We start from the raw sequence: 12,688 nt of genomic DNA, 5'->3' as shown, positions 1-12,688 counted from the left end.
TGTCTTTGGAGCTGGCTACGCCTTTGGAATGGTTCATAGTCACAGACAGTAGTGGAAATAACACGTATCTACTTCGTACTATTAAGCACAAAAATGCTCTTGACAAAGATTTTAAAATGTCAACCTAACACTGCAATGTGTCACCATCATTACAAAAGGAAAGTGCCATTATCCAAGAGCATGCACACACTGATAAAGACTCACGGGTTCTTGAAGAGCGGGCTCTGCTTCCTCCCATGCTCCCCACCCATCATCTTCCCAGTTCGGTGATCTACCTATTTTAAAACAGATGGAAAGTACTTACAGGAAGTACAGAGCTTAAAGTATTTTAAAACATTTTCTCTAAACATAATAAAGCCAAGCCCTGATATACAGTAAACATTATATAGGTGTACAGTATATAAATATAATGCTGACGTTAGGGGAGAAAATAATGGTAAACTATATTATATCAGGATGTTGCTTATGTAATAATAACCAGGAAACATATGTCCTAAATTTCCAAATCTATGTCATAATATAACTGTGCACGTTATTTGGATCTTAAGATACTGGACGTCAAGTTTCTCCACATTTAAACCAAACTGCAATGGTGACTTTAAAAAAAAAAAATCTCAAAATGACAGCATTTGTTACTTAAGACATTAGACAAGTTAAATATACACAGTGACAAAAACACCTAAAATTTTACATAGATGTCTTAAAAAGTGAGTTATTTTTTGATAAGACAAGGTATCAATGAAAACTAAACATTGAAATGACAGATCTACTATTTCCCACCTTTTTCTGATATTCTGTGATTTCTGACACATGAGAACATTTTTGTGGGTTAAAATAAAATGTTCAACAAACACTGTCACAAGGAATTAAAAATCCCATATAGGTTTGGAGAGTATAATTCCTTACATTGTTCATGTTACATGTTTTTATATAATATTTTTGAATTTACCTCTTATGGTATCCCATCAGAAAGAAGGAATAAAACGATCATTTTTTTAATCATCTACTCTGAGTCAAACAATAGATGAATTGTAAGTTTAGGCCCCAGAATCAGATTGCCTAGGTTCTTAGCCTGGATCCAGCATTTGCCAGTTCTGTGACCTAGAGCAAGTTACCCACATCGATAAGCTTCAGTTCTTTCACAGCAAAAGCTTGGAAAATAACAGTACCTACATCTAGTAGGGCTGTTATATGATGTAAACCAGGTCGCATACTAAAGTCCTCAATGCCCAACATGTAAGCTGGCAGTGTTAGTCCTCAAGATTTAGCCATTACAACACTATAAAATATGAACAAAATACTGTATTTAAACCAACTAGCTTTAAGAATCTGAAGGGAAGAATCAATAAAAAAAGATGGACTGAACCTGATATCTAGTATGCCTACGGTAGGAAGGAAATAGATCTTTCCCATCTATGAGGTTTTACAAGTTGCTAAAATCGATTAGGTCTAGATGGCAAAAAATGTTACAGTCTAGTATTTGGAATCATTGTTCAATTAGCTTCACGGTAATAATATTCTCTTAAATCTCTGGGATTTAAATACCAAGTAACTGGTTCTGAATACACATTGCTAGGTATATATTAAGTCCTCAAGGAGCACTATATTCTGATTAACACTATACAATTTACAAAAGGTTTCCAAATACATGTTCATTAAACAGGTCAACAAATGTTCTGCTAAATACCATGGGCAGCAGGAGCAGAGCCAAATACAAACATACTCCTTAAAGAATTTGTAGTGTCGTTAGTGTAGGGGACAAACATATAATTATAATACATGCTGAGTATTGTAACTGACTACTATGGGAATTCAGACGAGGCAGTGAGAGAGATGAAAAAACATCTTAAACTAAGTCCTTAGAAAGTGGCCAGGAACCTGGCAAATATACTTGAGAAAAAGGTCAGCACGAGCAAAGGCAAACAGACAGGCTGATGCATCGCGCATACAGGGGTTATCAGGTAACAACTGACACGTGTGCAGCGTTTCTATGTCCCTAAGTGCTTTCTAGACACTAGTTCACTTAAAGCTCCACAAGGATCCTGTATCACCCTCCCTTTTACAATGAGAAAAACAGATCACTTAGTTTACACAGCTTAACCTACATCACAGGCGATTACGTGGTGGACTGGGGTTTGAATCCAGGTGGCCTGAGTTCCAAAGCCCATGCCTGCAAGTATTCTGCTCTACTCATTCTCCTATGGCTTATGAAGAAGGATACCATTAAGAAACAGTGGGGCTTACAGTTAAGGTTGGAAGTAAGAATGGTTATTATTTTAATATAGAAACACTTCCTGGAGATTGAGATTTGGAGTTTTTTTGTGCGTACCTTGGAAAATTACAGTTTGTTCTCTGGCAACCTAATTCGGTTAGGTAATCTCTTTATTCTGCTAATTTTTCCATTGCACCAAAAACAACTGCCTTATTGTGGGGCTAGTGGCAACTAGGCCATCCATTTACACAGTTTTAGAAAACTCACTGGCTCTGGTATGAGAAAGCAAAGTAACTAGCAAAGTTCATCTCTCTAAAATCCAATTTTTAAATTGTTGTAAAAATAATGTATTTATCAAATTACCACAATCTTTGAAAACCATGCAGAATTTACAGCACTTCATGAAGGTCAGCTAGCCATTCATTCATCCATACATCCATCCATTCATCCATCCAAGAAACATAGCATCTTTTCTGTCTTGAGCACTGAGCTAAATGCTGGAGATACAAAAGCAAATAAGCCTTCAAACAGATTAGTCTGTGCACATTACCTCTGTTGAATGATGTACAAAACCAAACCATGAAGATTGTGTTATTTCTCCTCCATCCTGGCATAAAAAGTACCTGACTCAATTCACAGATGACTCATCCGATCAAACAGAAGACAGCAATTTGGACTTCCTGCCCCTGCAGAGACCCAGTATCTCTATATGCCACAATTCAACACAACCAGGAAGAGGAAAACCTTGGAAAAAATGCTTTCTTTTATACAAGCTATCTGTGTTTATGACAGCTTAGCCAGTTCTCCATGCCCCTGACAGGGGAGTTTCTATTAAGAAGGGGGAAAGAATTTAATCAGGCATCTCCCACTATCACAGGAATACATTTTCCAAGGAAGCCACGGTACAAACAGAGGTTAAAGGAAGGTGAAACAAAGCTATTACTCGGGCAGCTTAGAGATGTTTTTGAAGGCTAGTCTAGAATCCCAAGCCTCTTTATAATACGATAAGAAAATGCACTCCAAATTCTAGTCGTCTTAACAATGGGAAACATTTTAAAACAACCGTCTGCAAACTGTGCACTACCTTTGTGGCTATTTCTGTGCAGTGCCAGGGAAAGGATGTCTGCAGCCTCCTGACTTGTGTTAAGATCATTTGACACTGTTTTGCAGGCTGCTGAAGTCCAAATCAACAGAGCTGAGCAGAAAATTAAGAAAATGGCATTCACATTCACTGCCTTCATATAGCCAGAGCTGGTCTCTTCTGCTGATCCCCCTCCTTCTCCAGGTAGCCCTAAAATCTCGGCAAGGACGAGATTAAAGTAATGAATTAGGGATGACTGAAGTTTGAGGGTTGGACCCACCCACAAATCTGAGGCAGATCACTAGCTTCAAAGATAAACTTGAATACCAATAAAATCTGATCCTAAACATCCTTTTCCTACCATCCATCACCCTTCTTTCTTTCTCTCCAGTGGGACTCTTCCCTCACTGGTGGGCAGGCAGGCGTAGCAGCACCAGCCAAGAAAAATACCACGTGAGCCACACAAGTAATTTAAAATTACTAGCAGCTATATTTGAAAACTAGGTGAAATTAATTGTAATCATATTTTATGTAACATAATAGTCAAAGTATTACTGTTTCAATATGCAATCTATGTTCACTGACTCATGATATTATTTTATTGTGTTTTTTGTGTTTTCCACACTCAGGCTTCGTAGTCTGATGTGTATTTTACACTTAGAGCACACCTCAGTTTGGGCTAGTCACATTTCAAGGGCTTGCCAGCACAGTGGTGGTGGCTACAGTGTGAGACAGCCCCAGTTCTTACCCTTATCACGTTAACTATTAGGTCTCTGGCTACCTGGCTTGGATAACCACCTTCACCCCTAAGGCAGTGGCCAGCAAACTGCAGCTCTCGAGCCACATGCGGCTCTTTGGCCCCTTGAGTGTGGCTCTTCCACAAAATTCCACAGCCTAGGCGAGTCTATTTTGAAGAAGTGGCATTAAAAGAAGTTTAAGTTTAAAAAATTTGGCTCTCAAAAGAAATTTCAATCGTTGTATTGTTGATATTTGGCTCTGTTGACTAATGAGTTTGCCGACCACTGCCCTAAGGAGTTATATGACTTTGGGCCATTTAATTAATCTCGTACTGCCTTGGCTTCCTCTTTAGCAAAACGGAGTTAGTAATTCTATCTACTCATATATATATAGTTAACATATGCAAAGCACTCAGAACAGTGCTTGGCACGGAGACACCCTTAAGTGCTGATAAAATTATCATTCTCCAAATACAACATCCTCAATTCCTCCTTCTTGCTCTCTGCCTCTGCCTCACACACACTGTCTCTACCTCTCCAGATTCAGCTTTTACTCAAGGGCTCAGAGGAATCCTTTAGCAAGTTTGCTTGCATCCACCAATGATCTTTCTCTCTTGTGAAACCACAGCATTTGGCTGTATTTTATTTCAGAACTTAATTACAAACTGTGTGGGTCATCTGTTGAATTGTCAACTTGTCTGATTTTTCATAAATATAGATACCTTTGTCTATACAACTAATGATTAAGCCTTGGAGGGCAGGGAGTGGGCATACTGTGTGTGTGCCAACACTTATACACACACATACCTATTCTTTTCACATTCTTAGCCATCTTTCCTTAAAATTCACCAAAAATCAAGGATGTATTGAAGATTCATTTAAAGTATTAACTGTCCGCTTAAAATATTTTGTTAGTCTACCTCCTTTGCTGAATACCCTTCTCTCTGATGTTATACCACATCTTGAATCATACTTGCTCTCTTTCTGAATAAAATTCATATAGAGAATTAACAAAAAGCAACTAACTACCTCCTCACTGACTAGTAACTTGACTTTTCAGTCCTTAACTTTTTTATTCCCAGCACTAAAGAAGACTAGAATAATTGGTAACATAAGCATAAACCCTTGTTCTTACCCTTATCAAGTTAAATGTTTTGCCTGGATAAATGAAACCAATGACTTCAAAATATAAAATGTAACTACAACTCCTGCTGGAGAGAAGTTTTTCCCTGAGGAGATCAGATTATACTAGTATGAAAAAACTGTTCAGTCTCTCACTTGATGATATACTCGCTGAACCCTTCACACCAATGAGAAAACACATTTTATCAACCATCAAAAAAATTACAGATGTCTTTTTTAGGGTTATTTCCAAGGAATGAGTTATTCTACCAACAAAAGCTTAAATGAGAAATTCAACTTCTGCTTTCTATAGCGCTATTTAATTCCAAAAATACATTATTCTGATTTGCTTCTGAACAGTCTGTCCTCATAAAACTCATAAACTGCCTGTATGTTTTTCATATAATAAGAACCTGAAGCTGGAAAGGAAATTGAATTCTAGAAGTGGGCAATTAATTTGACAGCATTTGCTTTTTCCAATATGAGTATGTCAAGATCAAGAACTAAATGAGACGCTGAAATCATTAAATGTTAGGAAAAGAAAAATTTAATTTAATCCCTATGGCCTAATGAAAGAGTTTATTAGCACAGAAGCAAATTCATTTCCGTTCTTCCGAGACAAGAAAAAGAGAGATTATGCACTTGTTTCTATAAAGAGGAAGAACCTCTAGAAGCTATGACTTGTAAATAATTCAGGGGATCCAACAAAATTTAGTTGGGCCTTCCAGGCCATGACAAGGAAAGTATCATGTAGCAATACAAAGTTTTAAAAAAAAATAGACTAAATCATGGAGAATCTGCTTCTGGATTGCCTATGCCTCCGAATTATTATTTTTCTATTTCTAGGGAGATGGAAATGGGAAACTAAATTTCATATTAGCATTTTCTTTCAGCACAGAAAAATGTGCAGCAGTCTAAAATGAGGAGGCCATCCCATTTTCAACAGCAGGGGTTTAGCGCTTTCAAATCCCATGATTAAATCAGACTGGATCTTTAAGGTCCCTTTCGGTTCTAGAATTCTAATGACTCATATTGTCAAATAGGTGACCTCCTACATCACATAAGAGCACATGTTCTGATAGCCAATTCACAAAGTGACAGAATTGAAAATATCTTTAGGCAGAAAGAGGTTTATTAATGCTCCCTTTGACCAAAAACGTAAGAAATCTTCTGACCCAACTTAACAAAAACAATAAAAGAGACTTGAAGAAATTTAATATGCCCTCTTCTCTGTTGTATTGTGTGGTTTTCAAAGTAAGGGCAATAATTTGTTAGAAAGAACTTACATATCTTTTATAATTGTTTCCTACAAGTTCATACTTACGTTACTAATTTATTGCATCCGAAGCAGCAATTCAGGCGAGGGAGGGTGTGCCATTATGAAATGTAGCTGAAGATGTGTGAATACTGCCAGCTAAGGCTAATTCTGAATATTCGAAAGAAGCCAATTCGACATCTTCCTTATTAAATTCATCCTAATATTCAACTACTTTCCCTATGAGAAAGCTTTCCTTAAATCCTTCCAATACCAGCTTAATCTTGCTATTACTTGCTGCTTTAAAACACACACACACACAAAATATATACAATGATCTTAATACCATTGTGCATAAGAGAACCATTTTTCATTTGTTAGAGGAGCAAAAGTCAGAGAAATTGATAACATAGTAGGATGACAAATACGTATGTGAAGAGGCACTTCTGTTCGCCAAGGTTAGGAATGCAATTTTGAGTTAATTTTTGTACATGCTGTAAGATCATTCCTTTGCACATGGATATGCAGTTTTCCCAACACATGTGCTGCTAAGACTGTCCCTTCCCCATTGAGTGGTCTGGCGCCCCTGTCAAAGATCATTTGACCACATAAGCAAGGCTTTATTTCTGGGCTATTTACTGCACCGTTCTACTCGTCTGTCTTTAATGCCAGCACCATACATGTTTGATTACTGTAGCTTTATAATATGTTCTGAAATCAGGAAATATGAATCCCCAACATTTTTCTTCTTTTTCAGGGTCCATGTCTCATTTTTTATGCATGCTATGATGCAAAAGAAAAAGTTTGGGAATGACTGAGCCCTATAAAAAATGTCTTCACACTCTTCGCTTATATATAGTCCCTAAGAGTTTTCCCTAGTATGTATCCTTTGCACACACAAAAAGTGTAATTTCTGATATATTGTAAACATGGGCACTTAAATTTTAATATAAATTTATATCATCCTTTTAAACTTATTCAGTGGATTCTAAATACTATAGGGAAATGATACTTACCAACATCCCTTAAAAAGTATGATGACCTTCTCTAAGAGTAATTTTATAAGCCCTTATTTCTCCTTGAGTTCTGTTTTGCACTCCATTTCCTCCACAGAATACTATTCTAATGTAATGTATTATTTATTTATTTACTGCCCAACTCAGTTACAAATATCAGAAAGCTCCGGTCAAGAAACCCAGCCTCACTGGAAATCATGCCACTGTAGGTGAAGCAGGGACCCATACCATCACCCGTCTCTGAAATTTCAAAGTCTGAGACATTTTACTATCTGCTTAGTAGCTATTAAATTTTGATTTAGTAGAAGCAATTATGATGGGTTATCACTAATGTAAACCACTGGGAAACAGTAGGGTTCGATGTCTCCTTTAAAGTGACAGAGGACAGCCTCATTCTATAACTGAAGATAAAAAGTAACCAAGTCATGCTGCTATTCTCTGACAACTCAGATACCCAGGTACCAGCTAGCGCTATGTCTATGGCAGCTGCTCACATTAAAATAAAAGAATTATTAACCCAATTGATAAGCCTCCCAAATTATCACTTATCTAGGACAAATAGTTCATGACAAGTAAGTTTTCTTTCTTTTGGTTTTCCGTATACTCTAGACATTAGCTGGGATAAGAAATTAAAACTATATGAGCTAGGAAAAGAAATAATCTCATGATTTCTGCTTCCCAATAAAGTAATCATTTATAACACTAATAGAGTGAAGAAAAGCAAAGTCAAACACCATCAGCAATTTAAGGCAGATACTATGTTTTTAAAATGTATTTTTTATTGATTTCAGAAAGGAAGGGAGAGGGATAGAGAGAAACATCAAAGATGAGAGAGAATCACTGATCGACTGCCACCTGCACGATCTTGGGGAATGAGCCCGCAACTCAGACCGGAATCGAACCCGGGACCTTTCATTCCGCAGGCCGACGCTCTATCCACTGAGCCAAATCAGCCAGAGCAAGACAGGTACTATTTACCCCACTCAACTAACTTCATTTTCACTCTATAGATTTCACCCTCACAAAAATTTAGGTTCAGTTTTTTTTACATAAAGAGCTCTTTACAAAACCTGATGTTTTGCAAACGATGGCTCGGAGGGATTACTGCAATCCATGGCCCTAGCCTTTCCCAGAATTCCAAGTAAACTACCCGCAGCAGGGCAAGCTATTTTCCTGATTTTCATTTGTAAATTAAAGCACCATTTAAACTATAAAATATAGTCTTCGCAAAGGGGCTCACTGGGTAAGAGGTTCTTTCTCCACTTACTTTCTACCTGAACTGATGTTAGCCATAATAATACCAACAAACATAAACCTAAGAATTTGATTTAAAAGGGTAATAAATTAAATATCTTCAAACTCATAGGCATATTGCAAATTAACCTAGATGTGTGGGGTATGATTATATCCCCAACTACCTGGATTGAGTTTTAAGGCTACCCTTCGCTGTGTGACCTTGGACCACTATTCAAATTGTATGTGCCTAACTTTTAGCACCTATAACTGTGCCATGCAGTATGGCAGCCAACAGCCACATGGGGCTATGTAAACGAAATTAAATTAAAAATTCAGTTCCTTGGTGGCACGTGCCACGTTTCAAAGGCTCAACAGCCCGATGTGGCTAGAGACTGCCACACTCGACAGTGCAGACATGGTGATGAAAATAAACAAGATGACATGATTGAGAGCAGCAAATGAGACCGAGGGAGCAGGAGTGACTACTTTAGATTCAATGGTGGAAAGGGCCTCACGGAGATGTTGACATTTGAGCTGAGACTTGCATGACAAGATGCAGCTGGCATGCAAAGACCTGCACAGAGCATCCAAGGCAGAGAAAAGGGCAAGGGCAGAGGCCTCTGGGGCCAATGCGCTCGGCTGGTTTAACAACACAAAGTATGTTTGAAGCATAAGAAATAAGGGAGAGGAGCATGAGGCGCAGGAAGTAGCAGGAGGCAGGGCCTCAGGGGTCTTGTAAGCCATGCAAGAATGTTGGATTTTATATGTAAGTGCAATTGGAAGCACAGAGACTTCTAAAGAGGGGAACTTGACCATCTAAACTATGTCTAAGAACTCACTCTGACCGCCTTTGGAAACTAGTTACAAGAAACCAAGAGTGCAAGCAGGAAAATCTGGTAGAAGACAGGTGCCACTGCCCAGGTGAGAGCAGATGGTGGCGTGGACTAGGAGAGTGAGATACAGAGACTGTGTTCTTTTTCTCTGCGTCCCATCAATAGTCCCGTGTCTACTATCCTTCACACCCTGGCTTCTTGAAGTAGTCAACTTCCTTTTTAACTCCTCATTATCCTGCAAATATACTTTCTGCCACCACCTTCCCACCGAAACTGTCCTAAACCCCAGTCACCTCCCCCTTCCCAAAACCAACAAGCACTTCTCTATCCTTACCTTAGCTCACCTCTGCTGCATTTGCAACAGCTGACCACTTTGACTTCTCATCAATTTCTCTCCTCCATCAGCTGCTGGGACATTCAGCTCACCTACTTTCCCTCTCTCTTACTCTTGCTCAGTCTTCTTCCAATTAACCCCCACCTGACTCAAACTTCAGTACTCAGTTCAAGTCAACTATGCAGCCACCCACTGCAAAAGATGTTTCCGTCAATGATGGACCGCATATACGATGGTGGCCTATAAGATTATAACAGAGCTGAAGAATTCTCACTGTCTAGTGACTCTGTGGCCATCTTAACCTCACAGTACAACGCATTACTCAGTGTTGGTGGTGGTGCTGGTGTAAACAAGCCTACGGCGCTGCCAGTCCTATAAAGTATGGCACATACAGTTACAGCAGCAGGCTGGACCACCCAGGTGTGTGTAAGTGCACTCTATGCTGTTCACACAACGACGCGGCCACCTAACGGGACATGACCGTATGCATAATCCCTCAAACTCATCGGACACTGATGACTCTCAACATCTCTGACCCAGGAATCCTTACTAAGTTTTTGACCTCTATATCTGGTGTTGGACTGGACTCCCTACTTGGGCATACCACAACATTTAAAATGCAAAAGGTCCAAAACTTATCTCCTTCCTTCTCTCATTATACTCCCTGGCTCAAGTCAAAAGCCCAGAGGCATCCTCAACTCCCTCTCACTCATCAGCTATAACCCCATCACCAGGTCCTGCCGATTCTACCTCCTCAATGCTCTCTAATCTAGCCCTTCCTCTCAAGTCCAGCTCAGGCTGCTTTGGTTCAAGCTCACATCACTTCTTGCATGGATTATTGGAAGAGTCTCCCAACCAACTTACCTGCTTCCTACCTCTCCTGCCCGTGGCTGCGGAAGTACGTAATCGCGATTCAAAAACGTCACTGACTACATTAAGTTCAAATCTGACCATCCACGTCGCTTCTCTGCTTAAAGCCTTTCGGAGGCATCCCACTACTTTCCCGAGGCTTCTCATGATCCAGCTCCCTCCCTGTTACCTTCACAGCCCCCCAAACCCCCCACTCAGTCCCTCACATTCTCCTCTTTCGGGTTTTCTTAGTTCTCTATACCCTGTCATTTCAGCCATCCTTCCTCTGCACATGTTATTACTTCTCCCTTAGTCATCGAACTACTACATCAAAGGTAGGCTTACATAGTACCACCTCAGGAAGTGTCCCAAGTGCCTCATAAAAATACAGTGTATGTGCATTTATAAATATATTCATACATGTACATATCTCACTCACACTGCATGGTAGCTGCTAATTTATTTGTCCCAGTAAATTATAAGTGCCAAGAGGGCAGAGACCACCAACCTTGTTTGATTTGTAGCACTAGAATAAATATTCAGACAGTTTTGATTTGATATCCTGGAAATTTAAAAAACAAACAAACAGGGTGGAGCTTATTTGGTGGGCTTTTTATCACCATCCCAGCACAGCCCAAAGTGACAGCTCGGTGCTACAAAGCCTAAGGTGATTCCGGTTGGAAATGTGAGGAAAACAAAACAAAACACACGCCCTTTCCATAGGAGGCACTAGGACACTGAGGAGCCAGGCGGTGACTAATAAACCTGACTTAGGACCTTACACTACGTGGGCAAAGGCTGCGCACTCTTTGATGATAATAACTGGTGGAAGGCCTCCCATCCCAATGAACTTACATGTAAATGTCACGCTACATGCAATTTTAGTTCTTGCTATGGATTCTCGCTCCCTTCCTGACAGGTTATTACCCTTACTTAGGAGACGCTTACTCACACCTTAGGAGTCACTCACTTGTCAATCAGCCATTTGGTCTCTACATCTGAAGGGGGGGTGCTGGGAGAAGAGGGCGCGAGGGCAAAGATAAACACTTCTGGAAGGGGGGGGTAGCAGAAGGCCAGGGACCCAGGGAGGGGGGAGCCGGCCCCAGGGTGGAGGAGCCGGGGGGAAAGGCGGTATCGGGTTGTAGCGCCGACAGCTGTCAAGGCACGGGGAACACCGGGTGGGAAGGCAGGCGGGGGAGATGGAGAGGACACTCGCGCAGAGAGCCAGGGGTGGGGGCTGGGGGCTGGGACGGACGGAGACCCGAGGAGGCAGGACGAGGCTTAGGGCAGACGACGAGGTGTTCAGGAGAAAGCCAGGCGAGAGGCAGGCGACACCCACGCTGCCGGGCGGAGGGGACTTTCGGACGCGCAGGGCAGGGGGTCCCCGCGGGGAGAAGAGGGCAGGCGCACGGGGAAGAGGGAGCCCCGGGGGCAGGGCGCGGCGAGGCGGGGGGCACTTACTGGGGTCCCTCCGCAGGGCGCCGAGCGGGGTCTCCTCCCGCAGCTGAGGGAAGAGGAAGTCGCGGGCGGCCTGCAGGTCCTGAAAGTAGCAGAACTGGACCACGGAGCAGGCCATGGCTCCCGGCAGCCCCGCCGGGCACTCACCTGACCCGACCACGCCCTGCCCCCCGCCACCCCACGGTGGCCGCCACCGAGCCCGAGAGCTTCTGCCTCGCAGGGGCGGGGACACCACACCGGAAGCTGTCAGCGCACGCGGCTCTCCCGCCCCTCGAGCACTGCGCAGGCGCAGAACGGCCCGGCAGGCTTGTCCGCGTCACGTGACCAGCGGCGGCCGTGGGGTCCCACGCCGACGTGGGGGCCTGGGACCGACTCCAGTGCCAGTTCTGCGCCTCCTCCCGGGAACGAACCCCTTTATTCATTCTGGCTTTTAGCCGGAGGTGATCTCTGGCTGTTGTCCGTGTGGACCCCTGTCATTGAAGCGATCTTATGGGTGCCTTGCTATAGGCAAGATCCTGACAGTGCAGAGAACAATCCCTGTTAAACCAGAGGCAG

The 12,688-nt window shown here is 41.8% G+C and overlaps 1 protein-coding gene across 1 annotated transcript in view; it reads right to left on the bottom strand.

The window, feature by feature from the left end:
- Positions 1–12,372, bottom strand: part of RAB3GAP2 (RAB3 GTPase activating non-catalytic protein subunit 2) — a 54,317-nt gene extending 41,945 nt beyond the window's left edge. Inside the window, exons 1-2 of the mRNA XM_080650942.1 lie at positions 12,137–12,372; positions 205–275 (exon numbers count right to left, since the gene is read on the bottom strand). Of these exons, the coding sequence (XP_080507068.1) occupies positions 205–275; positions 12,137–12,251 (186 nt within the window). The 5' untranslated portion in view covers positions 12,252–12,372. The remainder of the gene's footprint in view (positions 1–204; positions 276–12,136) is intronic.
- Between the last annotated feature and the right edge of the window lie 316 nt (positions 12,373–12,688).

The sequence above is a fragment of the Plecotus auritus genome (genome assembly GCF_963455305.1).
Source record: "Plecotus auritus genome assembly, chromosome: 14".
NCBI classification, from domain to species: Eukaryota; Metazoa; Chordata; class Mammalia; order Chiroptera; family Vespertilionidae; genus Plecotus; species Plecotus auritus.
This window is presented reverse-complemented; position numbering and strand designations above follow the sequence as displayed.